The sequence below is a fragment of the Akebia trifoliata genome, chromosome 10, assembly GCF_017979445.1.
Source record: "Akebia trifoliata isolate Shusen 1 chromosome 10, ASM1797944v1, whole genome shotgun sequence".
NCBI classification, from domain to species: Eukaryota; Viridiplantae; Streptophyta; class Magnoliopsida; order Ranunculales; family Lardizabalaceae; genus Akebia; species Akebia trifoliata.
Window position 1 is genome coordinate 29,953,239 of NC_141384.1, and position 19,145 is coordinate 29,972,383.

A 19,145-nucleotide genomic window follows, 5' to 3' on the forward strand; every position below is an offset into this window, starting at 1 on the left:
CTTATTTTGATTATGAGAGATTCTATTACCACACCAAATTTTGCTAATGCCACCCTAATTTATATATAAATCACCTAAGAGTCAGAACACATCTTAGGTGTGGCTTTAGCAAAAGTTGGTGTGACAATAAAAACTATCTTTGATTAGATGGCAAATTTTCGCCATAATCTAAATTGGTAATTATGAGTGTGACCCATCATTTGAAAACTCATGCAAATTTTCATCTCTCCAATCTTTTAAGTCGGAATAAATGCGTTGAGAGATATTGGGGAGTTTCAAAATGGGTGAAAGATTTTGCCATCTTTTTTACAAATAATTAAGGTTGGTTGATAGAGTGTTGTACAATAAAATATCTATATTTGCTTTCAATCAATCCCTAAGAGTTATTCTCAAACAATACTCTCTTATTTGGGAATGGTGTTTACTTCTTTTAATTAATTAAGAGGACTTAATTGTAGCAAATCTAGGAATCTTAGTTTTCTTTGGATCCTCATCTTGTATTATGCGATGAGCTTTAATTTAATAATATATAAATTCCACAAGAGATTGGAAGATCCGTATTATGTGTGCCATACCATACGTGGTAATTCTCAACACAATCCTTGAGCTAAATTTGGTGGGATCCACTAACCCAAGGGACATTTCACCTAATATATATAAATAAATAAAAACATGACTCCATTCCCATCTATAACTATTATTTTATGGGTTGGGATCTGTGGACTCGTGAAGAATGACTTATGAGAAAACACATAATCCCAACTGTTTAGATACATAATCAAATAGTTGGGATTTATAAATATCTTAATAACTCAAATCTCGAAGATACTTATCTCGAGGATGAATCAAAATTATTGGATTTTGCATTTAAAGGGTTGGGATCATGTGTTTTTTTATGAGTCCTTCTTAAGAGTTAAGGGATTCTGACCCTTATTTTATTTGACTAAATTATTTTAAAAACGAGAAGCGTGACTCTACTTCGAAATATAACTCAATCTATGGTTCTAAATTTTGTCCGAGACTGAGACAACTTGTCCTAGTCATCATGATTTCGTCCAACAATGAGAAGAGTTGACAAGTCATCTCAAAGGCATATTTTATTTTGACTCGAAGGCATTGTTATAAATCTCGTTTGAGACGACTCAGACTCATTCATGGACAGGACAAGAAGTCAAAACGAGTTTTAAAACCATGGTTCAATCATCTTTCCACTCGTCCCATAACTAAAACATTTTTGCCTTCCCTCTACCTTGGTTATGGCTTGACTAGTATCAAAAGGTACTTATGCTAAAAATATTAGTTAATAATAAATATTTTAAGATAATTTTAACAACTGAAATTTTCCGAAGGTTTTGAATGAATTAGGTAATTTTTGTAATATTATAATTTTTTTCTACTATCACCTCATTATTGACTTACTTATAATGATCACCAACATTTTAGTAAAATTGTAGTTTTTTATTAGCATATAAAGGGTTACTATTTGATTAAGAAAAGAGGAAGAAAAAAAAAGTTAATAAGGTGACAATGCACCATCCTCAACGAAGAACAAGTTTCTACTATTTTAAGATGAAGGTTTGGAGAATAATTAACTCCCACAGCGTTGGAAAAATATTTGAGAGCAAGAGCAACACCTTTAATAGAATGGATCCGAACACTAATGCAATAAACCATGTTGGGGAAGTCATGAATCTAGACCTCTTATGTGGCCAATTGAGGTAGGCAAGCATGTAAAACCATGTCTAGGTGCGTCAATATGCTAGGTCAGGCTTGGCTTTTGACAATTTTTGTTATGCTGTGTTTGGATTGAGGGAAGGGAAGGGAAGAGAAACTCATTAACAGTGTGTTTGGATTGAGGGAAGGGAAGGGAAGGGAAGAGAAAATATGCTGTTTTCTCTTCTTTTCCCCTGTTTGGATTGTTAAGTGAGGAGGGAAAAGAAAAAAAATGGAGGGAAGAGAAGGGAAAAAATGTAAAATTTTGTTCCCCCCAAAAATGGAGAGACGAGGAGGGAAGGGAGGAGACGAAAATTTTCATTCCAAATTTGTCCTCGTCATTTTGAAAATTTCCAAAGAAACATGATATTGGCAGACCAATTATTACTAGTTACACCCCAAGTAATAAAATTCACAGAAACCCTAGAGATGTTTACGAAGGAGACGAAGAAGAAACCGTAGAGAGAAGGAACTTCAGCGACAAGTTTGAAAGAAAAAGTTGAAAGAAAAAATGGAAAACAAAATGTCCAAATCCAATAACGAAGAGACTCTCGATGATGAAAATTCAATTCGAAACGTGAAGCAAAGTTTCAGAGACCAATCCAAGGTAAAGCAGAATCAATGGCATTTGATTTCCAGCGTGATATTTTATTTTATTGTTTTTCTTTTTAAAGTCGCTCAAACTAAGGAGATTTTGTCGAAACAAGCGGTTAAAATCGCAAAATGAGCAGAAGAACACGAGCAATTTATCAACAAGGTATGTATTTGTTTTGAATTTTTTTTTCCAGAACCTAATGGGTGTTTGGGTAGTCTTCATCTTATATTTTAGTTTTTTTAATCATTTGGGTTGGTAGATTGTTGGGTTTTTATTGAAATTTTGTTTTGTTTTGTTTATTTTGGTTCTTTTGAATTGTCTGGGTGTTTGGATTATTGGGTTTTCTACATTTTGGTTGCCTTCATCTTATACTTCAGGTATTTTATCATTTGGTTTAGTAAATTTGTTGAGTTTTTATTGAAATTTCGAATTTTTTGTTTGGGTCTTTCGACTTTTCTGGATGTTTGGATTAATAGATTTTCTTCAATTGGGTAGCCTTCATCTTATATTTCAGTTATTTACCATTTGGGTTAGTAAATTTGTTGGATTTTTATTGAAAGTTTGATTTTTTTTGTTTTTGTTTTGTCTTTCGACCTTTCTGGGTGTTTGGATTAATGGGTTTTCTCCATTTGGGTTGCCTTCATCTTATATTTCAGGTATTTTGTCATTTGGGTTGGTAAATTTGTTGGGATTTTATTGAAATTTAAAATTTTTTGTTTGGGTTTTTCAACTTTTATGGGTGTTTGGATTAATGGGTTTTCTTCATTTGGATTGCCTTCATCTTATATTTCAGATATTTTGTCATTTGGGTTAGTAAATTTGTTGGGTTTTTATTGAAATTTCAGTTGTTTGTTTAGATTAATGGGTTTTCTTCATCTGGATTGCCCTTATCTTATATTTCAGGTATTTTGTTATTCGAGTTAATAGATTTGGTGTTTTTAATGAAATTTTGATTATTTTGTCACATGGTTTCGAATTCTGGTGTTGAGAATATGAGTTTAATTTCGAAAATCTATCTCCATTATGCAGGGAGATTGTTGCCATTCATGAGCAAGGGTTGGTCTCTAGTTGTTGGTAGGTTAATTGCTCATTGACATCTTGTTAAGCGATTGGATTAGAAGCGAAGTAGAAAAGAAAGGGAATGGTAATTTATAAAGGAATCACAATAAAGTTTGGCTATTCTACAATTTTTTTACCACTCCATGGTTATATTTCCGCATTGGTCATAGTAGATTGCAAATCTTGTGGAAGTTTCCTTGTCTAGACCACGAGGAACGATATGAAATGTTGATAGTTCACGTAACCCATTTCAACCTATCCACCGATCAAGAACAACTGAGAGCATTCAAAATATGCTTCACAGGATGGCAAAATATGTTTTGTTTTAGATTAAACATCAACTATAATACTAGCAATGGAATATGGTGGAGGTTTAATTGGAGATCTAAATGTAAAAGCTTGTTCCCCGCTCGTCAAGTCTGGCATTTTTCAAATGAAACTATGAGAGCCAAAGCTGGGGCTCTTCTTTAATGATTGAGGATGTTAGATTCAAACAATATTGTCTTTATAAAATTTAGATTAGAAGTGTGTATGGTAAAATAATAGGCCGGAACACTTGTGGATACTCATACGATTGCTATCAAACTTATAATAAGGCCTATATCAAAGCAAAGGGAAGAGTTTCTTTCAAGAATTAAATAATCATGAAAATAAACTCCCCTATATTGTAGGGTGTGATATAATTTTGATTTTGTTAAGTTTATGCAAGTCTCATACACCTTTGATCTATCAGGATTTCTGCTACTACACCAATACAATTTTCTTGGTCATGCTCCTCCTGTATCCTAGAAACGAAAAGCTTTTCATGGTTTGCTTCTCCTTTGCAGAGGTAAGTGCACTGTCCTGCTTTATTTTGGCACCGTTTAGATAAAATTCTAATTCATATGCCATGAAATATATACTGTTGTAGTAGCAACCACCAACTAGTAACTATTGGTTAGAAAAGGAATCTTAAATGAGAACAAGAGCTTCCGCATACTCATGACTAGTAACTCCTGTAAAGTTTATTAGAATGGAAGTATTGAGCACAGTTCTTCCAATTATTTCTATTTTTTGTTTCCTACATAGTAATTAAGTTTCAACCTAGATTTTTAAGCCATCTTTGAAAGTCTAGTCAAATTGACTCTTTCCTGAGATGTTGCATTTTTAATATTACATGTCATTGAATTAAGTTATTGCTTAACTTATTGTGTTGAATCAGCCACTAGAGCTTCTTTGTGAATTTGTGTTTTACCATACTTTGCTTCAATTATCTTTTTCTTACTGTCACTTTGGCTAGCACAAAGATTTCCCAACAAAGGTTCATGTTTCTGTTAAACCGTGTTTCTTCTTACATGGAGATCTAAGTCATCTTTCCATCTTTTCCTTTTATCCATTCTCTCTCGACTGTGGTGTCTCACTCATAATATTCATTGAATGTAATCACCTATCAGACGGGATTAATGTTGGCAATTGTGATCCCCACCTTCCCCTTCTCTAGTATTTAGTTATGGTATTGTTCTTGTTGAAGCTTTCATAGACCATGCTTTATACATCATCTTTTTATATTGTTATACAGGAGTAGCAGAATTTCATTTTTGTTGTCAATTTAGGACTTAGGTTTCCTAAATTGCTCTCCACTGGTTTAATTTGCACATCATTTTGTTCTTGTTTCAAAAGGAGGAGTTTTCATCTTTTATTTATTTGCTAGATCAGTGATTTGGAATCTAATTTGTAATTGATTTACAAATTAGACGTCTGAAACATAGTTCAGTGCAAAATGACGTGTGGCAAAAGATAAATAAAAGAATTTTTTTTCTAGAAATATAACAAAATATTAAGGATTCGAACAGCCTTTTTAATTTCTAGGGGATCAAACTTACAAAAGTATTGTTTGAACAATAATCAAGAAGTCTTTGATCACCCTCACGAGGCCATCTTTCAATGTGTCCTACAAAGTTTGAAAATTTCCATTGAAAGCATCCCAACTTCATACCTCCACAACATCTTCACCAAGGGAACTAAATCAAAGAACACTTTGCACCATCCATCTGATATTCCATAAAAAATGGACCCAATCAGCCTATGGGTACTCTTGCATGCGCGTGTGTTATTATTGGTTTTCTTTGCATATGGCCAAACGAGCTCAAAATTTTTTTCTCTTACTAGAGTTGTTTTAAAATTTCTTGATAAAATAGTAGTTTCTGATTTTGTGAATCCTAATAGTAGTTTCTGATAAAATAGTAGTTTCTGATTTTTCTCTCTTACTAGAGTTATTTTAAAATTTCTTGATGGTCATTTTCTCAAACTCCTTTTACTTGCATATGATTTGTGCCTCATCTAGATTGGAAAAGTACCCAAATGTGGAAGAAAAAGAAAAAGAAAATAAAATGAGACATGAAAGTTGCTTTGTTGCCTGGGAATGATTTGCTCCAATAGTAGTGTTCAATTCAGTCAAACAAATTTTATGATATAAATTTCTTACCATTTTGCATAATCTACTGCTGCTTGTATTAAATTAGTTTTACTAATAGGTCTTTCTTTTCTAGAACTATTAAGATTTTGTCAACCACACAATATTCTGTTTGATTATTCTTAAACTTGGAGCTTTCTCATCAATTAGTGCCTCTATTATGTGTTCAGACAACATATGAAAATTTCCAGTACAGAGCTGATAGTAGGCATAATGTCTACAACTGGGGGTGTGTGAATAATTTTTTTGAAGTATTCTGCACGAAGATAATGCCCTCGAGAAACAAATTTCATGCTTATGTACAAGAGGAGGTTCAAAGGCCTCACATGGCTCGTACCCGGGAACCAGTACTAGATGATTCAGGTGGAGACCCACGTGCCAAGGTAGAAGATGATCTAGAGATAGGTGGAGATCTACTGAAGATCTCCCAGCGTCGTAACTTTGTTGAAGCCAACGAAGATGTAGATGTACGCAGTAGAGGAAGCAACGGAACACATCATGGTTCTTCTGAGGCTGAATTTGGTTTGGGTTCAGGTCAGCAACCACCGGGACAAGAGGCACGCCACTTGAGTTGGGGCAGGAGAAGTGGGAGCTGGGAGATAGCACCGGATATTCTCTCCATGAATACTGCAACCACTCAAAACAGAGGCAATAACCATTAAGATGTTTATTCCAGTTAATTTCGTGCAACTTTCACGTGATGCCAACACACAAAATACTTGAATGTTCTTTTGTGGGTTTGGAAGGTTTAATTCTGGCCATGGTGGAGCATAATGGGCACTTGGAAAAATACAAATGTACCCATGGGAATCAATTTGATTTATGGTTGAACCTTGTACTATCCTTTTTTTTTTTTTGCCGGGGAGGGGGGTGATGTAAATTGTTGAATTTCTTTAGAAGGCATCGGGACTGTGTTGTAATTGTTGAAGGTAGGTGATAGAAGTTTCTTCTGCCTTAACTTTTCTTGTATTTTTTTGTGGGAGGGAGGGACTTAGTGTTGAGTTAACAGTTGATGTTTGAGAATATTTAGTGTTGGCTTTGATTCTTTTGTGTAAATCAATGATTTAAGATGTATAATGTTTATGTTTCCTGCATTGAAACTCTCTTCAGGTTAAGTACAGTTGGTTCAATATGGGGGGGAGTGGAAGTCCTCCCTATGTTTGCACTGGGTTTCACCATCGGATCGATCCTCACCAAATATTAATTTGGTTGGCTGTTCTCTCTGTTTCTTCTCAACTGTTTTGCTCCCAATATCTATAAACAAAAGTATCTCAAACAAACCCACCTTCCAAATCCTTCAAAGGGATATAAAAACCTTTCCAATCTCAGTAAAATAAAAATAAAAACAATAGCTAGCAATTGTCGATAACTTAAAACCCAAAGCCAAAAGTATTTGAAAAAAAGTAGTTATAAAAATATAACCAAGAGGAAGCCAAAACAACAAAGCAGGTTAAATAGGTGCTCTTTTACAGTGTTGGGTACTTTCAAAACATTGTCTTCATCATACACAATTATGCTTACTGATCCTTAATTTTCCAACTGTTCCTAGTTGAGGTGAGAAAGTCACCCAACGGAATTTAAATGAGACCTATTATAAATAACATGAACAATATGTACCAAGATATACTAAAATTATTTCTTCTAATTTTATATGAACATACTTTTAATTGTCTTACAAATCTTCGATCCATTCTTAACATCACTCGCAATAAGTAGACGATCATCATCATCATCAAAATCTCCGTCATTTTCAATTTCTACATCGATTTTTTTGCCAATTGGTAGTAATTTTACAGAAGATTTATGGATTTTGGATCCAAGATGATCATTTTCATCATCTAATTGGAATTCTAGGAATGAATTTTTTGGAAGAGCATAATAATTATTATCCATTTTTCAATTAAAAGAAAACAATCATATAAAGAGGACTATTTACATTTATAAAGATTAAAAGTAGAAAGATTTGAAGTTGTTTTTGCAGATATGAGAAAAGATGATAGAGAAAGAGACAGAGATCTATGTGATCTTGAACGTTTGATTGTTTATATTTTATATCATTGTACAAGTAGAATTTTATTTTTTAGACTATGAAGGGTATAATAGTCATTTGACAATAATAATTTCTCTTCTCTTCTCTTATGAATCCTAACCAAACAGGAGAAACTTGACTTTTTCTCTTCTCTTCTTTTTCAATCCAAACAGGGTAAAGGGAAACTCCCCTTCCCTTCCCTTCCCTTCCCTTCTCTTAATGAGTTTCTCTTCCCTCCCCTTCCCTCAATCCAAACACAGCCTAAGGGAAGGGAAGGGAAGGGAAGGGAAGGGAAGAGAAGACTAGTTTCTCTTCACCCTGTTTGGATTAAAAGAGAAGAGAAGAGAAAAAATCAAGTTTCTCATGTTTGGTTAGGATTCATAAGAGAAGAGAAGAGAAATTATTATTGTCAAATGGCTATTATACCCTTCATAATCTAAAAACAAAATTCTACTTATACAATGATACAAAATATTCTTACTTAAGGATTGATCAATTAACATCTCATTCATCTTCCTCACTATTTATTTATTTATTTATTATTATTATTTTATTTTATTTATTTTTTTATTATATTTTTTTTTTACTAACCAAGGATTGTTATATTTTTTTTTTATTATAACAACTACCTTGTTGTGCTACCCATTATCATGAAGGAGAAACTGCCATCATCACAAAATGACCACCTTTGTTATATGCACAAAAACTAACTAAAAGGTTTTTATTTTTCTTCCTAATTTGGGAATACCTGGCAAAGAGCATCCGTCAGCAAGATCCTTGCTTCTTGGGTCTGACTTGTTTTCCAAACCTTGAAATCAGGATGGAAGTAATTATTCTCATACCATATCTTAAGTGATGACATGGAGAAGGGACCCTGTGTATCACCAAATGGATCCACGTAATGCCATATATCACTTTCTGGGTTATCAGGTAGACGGTTTTCAATTGCATCATTAGGACCTTCATCGTCTTCATCCTCAAGAATTATTATATCTGCAAAAGAACGATATATCATTGTTTTTAGAGTGCAACATAGCCAATGCAAATACCAACTCTAAAGTAACCTTAGTCACTATCTACTGAAACCGAGTCAACTTCGACAAGTCGATACTTGGTAGGTACTTAAAACCTTCGCTCTAATTAGCCTCTGTCAAGATTTATTATATTAAGATTTTAAGCCAGTCCACACAAGTCCAAGATCTCATCTTGGATGAGGAAGGTAGAGAAGAATTGCTAAATGATCTTTTCCAGTATCCAAGAATGAGGGTGTAAGTAGTAATATATGGTCTGTCAATATAAATAAGTTTTGAAAATTTTAAAAAGAATGAGGGTAAATTTGGAATAGAAAAGTCTGTCTCTTCTCTTCCCTCCGCGTCTCTCCATTTTGGGAGGGAACAAATTTGTTACTTTTTCCCCTTCCCTTCCCTCCGTTTTTCTTCTCTTCCCTCCCCACTTAACAATCCAAACAGGAGAAAATGTGTTATTTTCCTTTCCCTTCCCTTCCTTTCTCTCAATCCAAACACAACGTTAGAGTTGTGCAACATTAACTTCCTACAACACTGCTTTCTACATTGTGCTAACGTGATGTGCATAGAATCATGGATGTTCTACGGTTCGGTGAACACCACTACATCAACGCAATGTTGTAGGAAGTCAATTTAACATTTTTCTTTTTAAAATGTTCAATTCTACTCAAGCATATAATTCAAATTCAAGTGTGCATTACTTGACATTCAAGTAACACTAATGACGACTTTTAAATTAAAAACTCCATCCAACATATGTGCATTTGCAAGTGAGATTCAATGGTGGTCCAATTGAAACATGAACCAAGGCTCAAGCAAGACCTATGAAGTTAGTTCGATAACAAGCTTGATCTTTATATTTGTTAATGAATCATAAGTCAATATTTAGTAATGGGTCAGGATCCCTGGACTCCTAAGATGACTCAAGAAAAAAATGCATGATTCCAACCTTTTAAATGCAAAATCCAATGTTAGAGATTTATCATCGGGATAAGTATATTTGAGATTTGTGTTATCCAGATACTCATAAATCTCAACCATTGGATTTTATGTTTAAAGGGTGGGGATTATGTGTTTTTTTCATGATCATTCTTAGGAGTCAATAGATCCCAACCCTTTAGTAATTCCTTGTTATACATACCCTAATTTTTTTAATCAATAAAAAGATAAAAGTAAGTGGATATGAAATGTGAGGATTAAACTTTTTTATGTTGCCACCAGGTAAACCTGTTTTCAATGAGATCAGTAACACGGTGATGATTATGAGAGCCAAATTTGGCTCGACAGAATTCTCCAACCTCTGGATGTTGCTTTAGAATGTTATCTCTATCTTACTTCTCTATGAACCTTTCTTCCTATCCCTTTTTCGTTCAATCCTCAATGGGCTTTTATGAACAAATAGAGAATCCTCTTTTTCCAAAGGCTTGAGATTTTCTTTTCATATTGAATTCTTGCCCTTTCTAATTTTATCTTCGTGATCTCGTAATTATTCCTAATGACCTGGGAGTTTCTTTATTCTTGATTTTACCTTATCTGACCTTCCACGTGGTGTTTTCTTATAGTTCTTTTGACATAATGTTTCCTTATTTGACCATCCATGTGGTGGGCCTTGTTATGGGTTCATATTTTATTGCTCACAAAAATGGTAATTGAATCCAATTCTTTGCTATCATGACCTATAGACTTTATCAACGAAGCTAACTAACACTTTCAAAAAGTTACTAAACCCCCAATCGTTACGTATTTTTAAGATAGTAAAAAAAAAAGGGGTAAATTCTATATGATTTTCATTTTTTTTTTCACGAAAATGATTATTTAATCTACAATCTTTGTACAAACCACTAATAATAATCTGATGGTGTAACTTATAATTTCTTTAATTCAAATGTAGGAGACCGAGACATATCACCTATAAGTCATCTCAATATTGCCCAACAATGAGAAAGGCGAACAAGTCAATGTACCATACGAGATTTAGAATCCACGTTCATTTTTCTCATTGTTGAAAGAGACATCTCAAACGTATCAGAAAATTCATCCAAAATGACTCGATTTCATTCACGGATAAGAAGAGACATTAAAACGAGTTTTATAACCATGATGTAAATTCATTAAAAAAAACGTAAATAGTAATGTTGATCATAATATACAGATGGTTTAATAAGAATAAATAATTACAAAATTAAATATGTAACATTTTTTTTGGTTATCAAGAACGAATGACTGATTCAGTAATTTTTCGAAAAATACTTTTACCTTTCTGAAAAACAACCAAAATTTTTGCCCAAAAGATGAAATTTACAAGACAGAAGTCTCAAAATAGAATTCTATAGGCAGTTCGGTGTTTGAGATCAACTTATGGTAAGTTAGTTATTCTCTGTCTCTTTCAAATTCTATGTAGTTGAGACCGTTCGATGATCATCTAGATTTGTGTTAATCAGAATCAGTGGTATTATCGTAGGGATGACGTATCTATTATTCTCTTAAGGAGGATGCTAACAGTCCCAAAAAAGATAGTAAAAAAAAAAAGGATAGCTGGGCACATTGTTTTCGACTGGAATTGGGAGTCCGAGTCATCATCGATGGTGTTGACTTAATAACAAAGCCGCCAATGAAATTAGCCGATTTAGGGCTAATAGGGTAGTTTCGGAATATAGAGGGAATACGAAGGGTAGTTTAGGAATGATGAGGCAATAAATACGTGGTGAGGGAAGGAGGATTGTATTTGAAAAAGGAGATTGGAAGAGAGGGAGAGGGAGAGACGAGATTGATTTTATTTGTGTGGAAGGAAACAGAAGAGAAGAAGAAGAAAACCTAATCTTCCATTATCGATTCCAAGAAGAAAAAGAAGAAACGAAGCCAAATCGACCAAAATCTCATATCTTCATCATCATCATCGACAACACAGTTCTTCTAAGATAGTAGTGTTGAAGAAGGATTCGACGAGTTTTCGTCTGCAAAGATCGATTTCAGGTATTCAAACCCTAGATCTTGATTTTCTATGTTTTTTTGGTTGTTTTTTCATCGATTGAGGTTAAAAGTGGAGTTGTTTCCTCATCGGTGCTTGTGGTTCAAGATATAAAAAGGTTATAATCGTCGCAGAAGTTCAGATGAAGGCTTCAGTTCGAATTTTGAAACAGATTGAAGGTCGCGTTAGGGTTTCTGAAGAACCACGCAACTGGTTAAGAGATGCTTTGCTTGTTAGATCTGTTTGGTTTATAGGATTATTAGATTATTATGTGATGAAGAAGGAATATTTGATCTGAAACGGAGTTTTGTTGTTCGGATTCACGCCAAGAGCAGCTAGTTTCCGCTCTCATTGAAGAGACTCCTTTCTTTTACAGGGATCTTGAGTGAACTTTTGTACTAATTTTGCTTGATTGCTTCAGTAGGAGTAAAAAATCCCTTTTATGCACCGTAAGGCAAGGCATTCTAATCTGCCCGGCGGAGGGGGTTGTTTGTCCAGCTTCTGTTGGAACCATGTGGAAAATTTTAGGGTTTGCGGCAGGATCCATTATGATTGTTAATGGCTCTGATTCATCTTCTTAAATAGTTTAGGTCAACTCGATCTCCTTGTCTACAGTAACCTATATCTCGAAAACATGTTTTTTGAGGATTTGGGTGTTTGAATGTAGATTGAAAAGCTTACAGGTTTATAGAATATTTATAATGCCTCAGATCAAACAATGAAGCAAACGAAGATTATTGCTGACTTTTTGGAAGTTTAGATTGGTTGATCTGCGACTTTTGACATGGAATGTAGAAGGTTTGCGATCAACTTCTTTAGATGAAGAGATAGTATTGTTCATACGTTGGGAATTTTGTTGTTTAAGATGCTTTGGATCTCTGTCCAGTAGCAGCAGATTGTTTGATTAGTTTCGAACTAACTACATAGGGCACAATTTCATTGAACAACTATCTCTCCTTTTCTAATATGGCATATATATGTTGAATGAGAGAAACTCTCACTATTGGGTGTTATAAGCCCTGATATTGATGTGCTTGTCATGTCCTGTTTTATGTTCCTTGAAGCTTTTCATCATCTCTGTTTATCTGGCTCTCTAACGCCCCAGGCTCACAACAGTTCGACATTGCCCGTTCTGGGCTGAAGCCCACACGGCTTTAAGACTTGTCCTACCATGTAGGGTTTGATTTGTCCTCATAGCCCAGGCTTTGAACGTTCTCCTACCCAATGTGAGACTAATCAAACTCCTCCCTACTATTCCATCCTGCAATGTAACGGCTCCACTTTGACCTCACACGGTCTCCACAGCCATTTCCACGTCCACTCAGTAGTGCACAGGCTGAGCCGTTACAGGCTCTGATCAAGCCCTCTTTCCACCATTTAGGTTTTGATCTACTCCGAAGCCACAATGTGAATTGGGGGGAGTTGTATGTAGGCCTTCAAGGCTGGTTAACATGGTCTGCCCAGCTATTGATTGAACTCTAAATAACTATAGCTAATATTGAGTTCATGTCTTCTTTATGGTGCCTAAGCTGATCTGAACTTTATATCTTGACAGGTAACATCCTGTAGTGGTGATTTAAGAAGGGATCTGGTGCAAGGGCAATGAGTTTTAGTTAATGGTTTGTTTTGATGATTCCTTCTCATTATGATTCTTAGATGCAGATGGGGATGCTTGAGACATATGTGTGTGTCTCTTTGTCTAAGTGGAAGATGTTTCTGTTGACTTGCAGATTCGTTTATGTACTTGTAGTGGGGAATCAACCCCTGCTCTCAAACTAAGTAAAAAGCGATTAGCAGTGGCATCCTGCAAGATTTGTGGTGGAAACCTGTTAGTTGATGGGACTGGGTCTCTATCTGGGAATATGCTGAGCACAGTAGGCTTGGAAGTTACAAGTGTTATAAATCCCGACTTGACTTGGAAGACAGTTTCGAAAGGTAACAGGAGTGCATCAAGACGAGCTAGGAAACCTATTGCAAGAGGTCTGGAAGAGAGTGGGGATCCGATCAACAAAGATCCGAAGAGGGTTGATATGTCAGTCTCAGAATCTGAGAAGGTTAATCCCTTAACATGTTATCAGGCTTCTATAGTTCTCATGTATCAGAATAATTATCCTCCTATTTTCCTATCTATATATATTATTTTTTTAATATCCTCTCTTTTTCTATTTCACAGCTTGGTGTCACTGTTCTTGGGAGGCGCTTCACAGACAAAATAGAACATGTACCCATTAAGAAAAGGAGATTTTTGTTCCGGTCTCCATCACCTCCACCTCGGATGCCTTCCCCACACCTGGAGGAGCCTGAATCGAGTATAAAGAGTCAACCTGCTTCAGATCATGATTCTTCCCCAAATTCCATTGTGAAACAGAACATTATGGCAACCGAAACTGATGTTGCTAATGAGTTGGCCCAAGTTGCCAGAGATGAAATAGTTGTTCACAAGAACTCAAAGGAGATTCATGAAAAGCTTGATGACAATGAAGATTTTTCAGGCATTTCTATACTGGCAGCCGTAGCTTGCAATAACAGTATAGAAGTTGGTGCTGGTATTGTTGAGGGGGGTTCAGCAGCCGAGGAATCATTTGAAGTTTTGGTGAATACTGAGTCATGTTCGATGGCGAAGGAATCATTCAAGGAGCAGAATTCACTCAATTGTGCTGAAATTTCGAATCATGGAACTGACTCATGTATGGAAGAAACTTCTGTCTCATTAGAGACAACAAATTCCTCCCCAAGAAAGCAAGCAATGGTCAGTGATGTCCTAGAGTGTCCCTGTTCAGATACTTTTGTGGCTTTATCAGACAATCTTCCAAGTGACAAGGATGGGGGAACACTAAAAAGGCTCGAGTCTTCTTTGAGGGATGATAGGTCACACTGGGATTTGAACATTGTCATGGACGCGTGGGATAATCCTTGTGAAGATCCCATTATAAATTCTCCAACAATCGCTGTTAATGGCATATCTGAAGATTGCTTGCACAGTGGGAAACCAGAGAACTTGGCAGATTCTGTGCAGCCCAGAGATGCTTTGGTTGATGTATGTGAGGATGTCTGCAGGGTGCAAGATATGGGAAGCTTGGTTCCTGAGACTGACAAATCAAACAGAGAGGAGCATAATTTGGATGCTAGTGAAACTATATCTTCTCACCAAGTTGTTGGTGAGGGTGCATGCATTGATAATTCTTGTTCTGGAGCAGAAGAGATTACTATCGAACCAATGCACGAAGAATGCATATATAAGATATCCCCAGTCCATACTACGGAGCAGACAGGAGATGGTTATGATGCTGATGCACAAAGTGAAGAAACTATTTGCTTGGAGGGTTCTCAGGTTGAGAACCCCGATGTAGTTGTCCCTGATGTGGCAATCTCGAAGAAGGCTTCTGATGATGATGAGCTATCTATGTTAGGTGCATCTGTTGGAGAAGATGGACGTGTTGTTGTGGAAACAAAGGTACACGATGGCAATGTATTCCTGCCCGATGATAAGCATTTGAATACTATTGAACTGGAGTCTTCAGGGCAAATCAAGACTGAGGTATTCACACCTAAGTCTCCTAGACAGACTCCAGGAGTGGTTGACACACCAACGACCATAGATGGTTTGAGCTCTCACGAGGTTTGTAAAAGTCATGTTGATGATCATGTAAATAGTTCTGGCAGGATTGCTTTAGAAGGTGATCCATCTAAGGATAACGATTATGATTCGGGTGATTCTCATAAGGTTTCTCAACATTTATTTGAGGCTGAAAAGAATAGTGAACTTGAGGCAGGCTATGATTCTCAGTATGAGGATGGGGAATTAAGAGAGGCAGTTGAGCATTACTGGGAAGAAGATGTGGGTGATGAAGGGGAAACTGAACAAGTGGATTATGGTTCAGACAACAGAGATGCTTATGATTTCGAAGCTGCCACAGAGAATCCTATGTCCATTGCAGTACAAGTTGAGGGAGTGTACGTCAGGAAAGAGAGATCTCCGGAAGACCAAGTCAAGGAGAGAAGTAAACAAGAAGATAATTGTCAACCCTGTGTAGGAAGCTCATTGAAGACAATCCAATCAACAAGTTCAAGGATGAAATTGTGTGGATTGGATAAGTTTCCTGAAGGTTGTAAAAGTTCCGCAAATATGACCAGGGAAGAGATCAATAAAAGGAATTCCATGCCTGTGGTCGCTAGAAGAGAGTTGCCATCATCATGTATTGTACGACCAACATCCTCTGATGTGTTACTTAGAAAGGATATATCATGTATACAGGGCACCAGGTAAACCTTCCAAACTTAATTATCAATTTCTCCTATATCATTCTCTTAATCAAGTAAAAGATAAGATGATTGATTGTTAACTATTCTTATTTTATCAGATCCTACAACTTTGATGATTCAAATCCCAGATTCAAAAGGGACACTGGTTCTGTGAAACCCATTGGAAGGGGTGGATCTTCTTCGCATTCAAATGGCCGAGGTCGGGGAGGTGCTTTATGGCTTGATTCCTCCGGGAGCCATTGGGGTCAGAATTGCCGTCATTCACCTAGTTATCGCAACTCTGTTGATTTTGTGCATCCTGGGCAAAAGACTGCTGCAAAGTTAGAGAGCAGTGGCTTTTTTATTGCTGCAGATGGTACAATTGTAAAAGGGGATAGTGTGGGACCCAGTGGCCGGATCCGCAGACTATCTGTGAATGGTTCTGAAGAGAGTACGCGCCGATCTCTTACTAGAAGAGGATCACCAGCTGACAGGGATGAGGCATTTGGTATGCGTGTAAGACTTGGACCAGTGCGAGAGAGGAGTTCTGATAGAAGTATCAATGTTGGCAGGGGTGGCAGGTCTGGTAGATACGGTCCACAAATGTTTGGTAGAGTTCCCAGGGAGAGGTACCATGGGTCTGTTACCGATGACTGCTATGGTTCTCCCATTAGAAGACGAGGAGCTCCCCATCTATCTCAATCCCACACGAGATCTCGGTCAAGATCTAGAACTCGCTCTCCCCATATATGTTCATCTCCAAGGAGAAGAAACAGTCCTCCAAATTCTAGGCCCGAGGATAGAATGGGCAGGTTGAGGTCACCTCATCGACGGCCTGGTTTTGGATCAGCAGATCATATGTTAAGTTTTGCTTCAACAAATCGATTGCATGGGTCCCCACCACATAGTTCCAGATGGATTGATGGTAGGAAGGATGCTGCAAAACATCTTAGGGAGCATGGCTACAAGCCACGATCGTCAGTTTCTGAGAGGAGCCCACCCCGAAGATTTTATGGACGGAACCATAGGCTTGATTTGGTGGATTCTCGACCAGATGAGTATTACAAGCCACCCATGCATCATCCCGGAAGGTTTCCTGAGATATTTGGAGCTGCTGCTGCTGCTGATAGAGGGCCTAGGTGTGATGGAAGTGATGACGATAAAAGGAAACGTAGTGATAAATATGGGATGGTCCACTCGGTAAGACATTATGGTATAGATGGCACTGTGAAGCGGTTTCGGTATGATGCAGAAGATGATTTTGCAGCACAAAACTCTCGTGGTAACAAGGATACTTGTTCAGGGTTCCATGGTAGTAGTAGAGGTGGTGGTCTGAAGGATTTTGTTGGGGATGCACCGAGGAGAGCTAGAGAAGATAAAGGTCACTTGAGATATGGCCGAGAGGGCAAGTATGATACTGCCAACAACAACAACTCCAAGTCATTCGGAATGCGAGAATGTGACGAGGATATGCCACAAAGGAGGAGAAGACCTTCATGATTTTTCTGCATAGTGGCCACCACCCTGTTTACTGGTTGATTTGATTTAGGCAAGGAGATGTTGAACCCCGATGAAAGAACCCTTTTTTTTTCTTCAAAATCAGCGGAAAGCATCTCAATCCTTTCTTGTTTCCAATGGCTTTGAAAACCACCCACATTTGCTACTAATTTTGTATGGGGGTGTTGGGTTGGGATTGCTTCTTCTCATCCCCACCTTTTTTTAAATATATATATTTATAAATTTTTTTTTTTTTTTTTTTTTTTTTTTTTTTTTTTAAATGTAGCCCAATGCCTGAGAGTATAATGTAACTTCTTTATGAAGTCATTACATATTTTCAATTAGTGAAAGAGTCCAATTTTGGTTTCCAAAGCCTCTTTTCATTTTTGTTCTTTCCTTTTCCTTGTGTGGCGTCAAGTAAGTAGCATTATGCCTCCATGAAATCAGCGCGACCACAGGTGACTGGAGACGCGATACATGGTGGTTGGGTTTTAATTAGTTTGGGCGCCCCCCCATCACAGAACCATATTAGATCATTTGCCTCGAGATACACAAGGAAATATTTATGGCTATGTGTATCCCAAGGCAAATGATTTATGATTCAATGATAGGGAGTGGTGTCAGAGGGAGGCGATAGAAAATCATTACACTTTTATTATTGTTTTCTTGAGTTTTGCATTTAAGCTTTTCATTTTAACAAGTTATATATGAGCCTAAATCATTGTCGTAAACAGCTATTGAACTCGATGGAACAAGTGTAATACTGTTTTGAAATTATAATTTGAGCCTAACCTTTGTAATGTTCTAAGAGTGTTTTAATCTTGGGAAAATTGAACTCTAATGGAGGGATTTTTTTCTAAATAGTCTCTAAGTTTTAGATGGTTTTAGTAACACCACTTTTTATTTATTGTTGAGCTTGACAACAAAATGTTGTGAACTCAACGTTCATAAGATCCACTCATCTTCATTTTTCAAGTTATTTGGACAAAAATTTATGGAAAACTCATGATAGCGACTTGTCTAGATCAATTTTCATCTAAAAAATGAAGAAATAAAAATTGGAAAAACCTTAATCTTTTACATATATCCTTAAAAAGTTTAGAAAATCCCCTTGAAAATGATTTCTTCTTCCTCCTTAAATCCTTTTCAACATAATAGAATCTCTGAAACTTGATTGAGATGTCAAAATTTTAATTTTTTTGGACAAAAACAGTGAGATTGAACTGTTAGGGCATTCAATCGTGAGAAATATGGTAAATGGGATTTAAGCACTGATTAGAAAAAAAAAATTCACTAGAACTATTAAGATAAACCCTAAAACTTAGCAACTAATTAGAAACAAATCCCTCCACCAAGGTCCTTTTAAGTAATTTTCCCTCTAATCTTTAACGGGGTGATAATAATTTAAGATTTGGGGTGTAATAAGTAGAAGACAGGGTGCCGACAGCAATTCTCTCAAATTTTCATTCCTAACCAAATTAGAAGACAGGGCTGCAACTGGGGCAGGTTGGAACTGAGCCCAAGTCCTACTTTTGACAAACACCCCCAACCTGACCACAGGCATG

The 19,145-nt window shown here is 36.4% G+C and overlaps 2 protein-coding genes across 15 annotated transcripts; both read left to right on the top strand.

Annotated features, from left to right (window-relative positions):
- Nucleotides 1–1,836: 1,836 nt before the first annotated feature.
- Nucleotides 1,837–4,216, top strand: LOC147393741 (uncharacterized). Of its 13 annotated transcripts, none has more exons than XR_015182392.1 (5): nt 1,837–2,320; nt 2,388–2,470; nt 3,154–3,211; nt 3,338–3,452; nt 4,101–4,212. XR_015182392.1 is itself a non-coding variant. In XM_086456961.1 (5 exons), exons 1-4 carry the CDS (start codon nt 2,225–2,227, stop codon nt 3,356–3,358), a joined length of 258 nt encoding a protein of 85 aa, XP_086313087.1. In that variant the 5' UTR covers nt 1,837–2,224; the 3' UTR covers nt 3,359–3,382; nt 4,101–4,212. The 13 variants fall into 13 exon arrangements, 7 of the variants coding, with proteins under 7 accessions (XP_086313087.1, XP_086313090.1, XP_086313086.1 ...); XM_086456961.1 differs by having other exon boundaries at nt 3,338–3,382; XM_086456964.1 differs by having other exon boundaries at nt 3,166–3,211; nt 3,338–3,382.
- Nucleotides 4,217–11,591: 7,375 nt separating this feature from the next.
- LOC147393742 (dentin sialophosphoprotein-like protein) lies at nt 11,592–17,837 on the top strand. Of its 2 annotated transcripts, none has more exons than XM_086456850.1 (5): nt 11,592–11,846; nt 11,950–13,460; nt 13,572–13,895; nt 14,015–16,104; nt 16,203–17,837. In XM_086456850.1, the coding sequence occupies exons 2-5, from the start codon at nt 13,458–13,460 to the stop codon at nt 17,581–17,583; spliced, it is 3,798 nt and encodes a 1,265-aa protein (XP_086312976.1). In that variant the 5' UTR covers nt 11,592–11,846; nt 11,950–13,457; the 3' UTR covers nt 17,584–17,837. The 2 variants fall into 2 exon arrangements, with proteins under 2 accessions (XP_086312976.1, XP_086312975.1); XM_086456849.1 differs by having other exon boundaries at nt 13,397–13,460.
- The last annotated feature ends 1,308 nt before the right edge of the window (nt 17,838–19,145 follow it).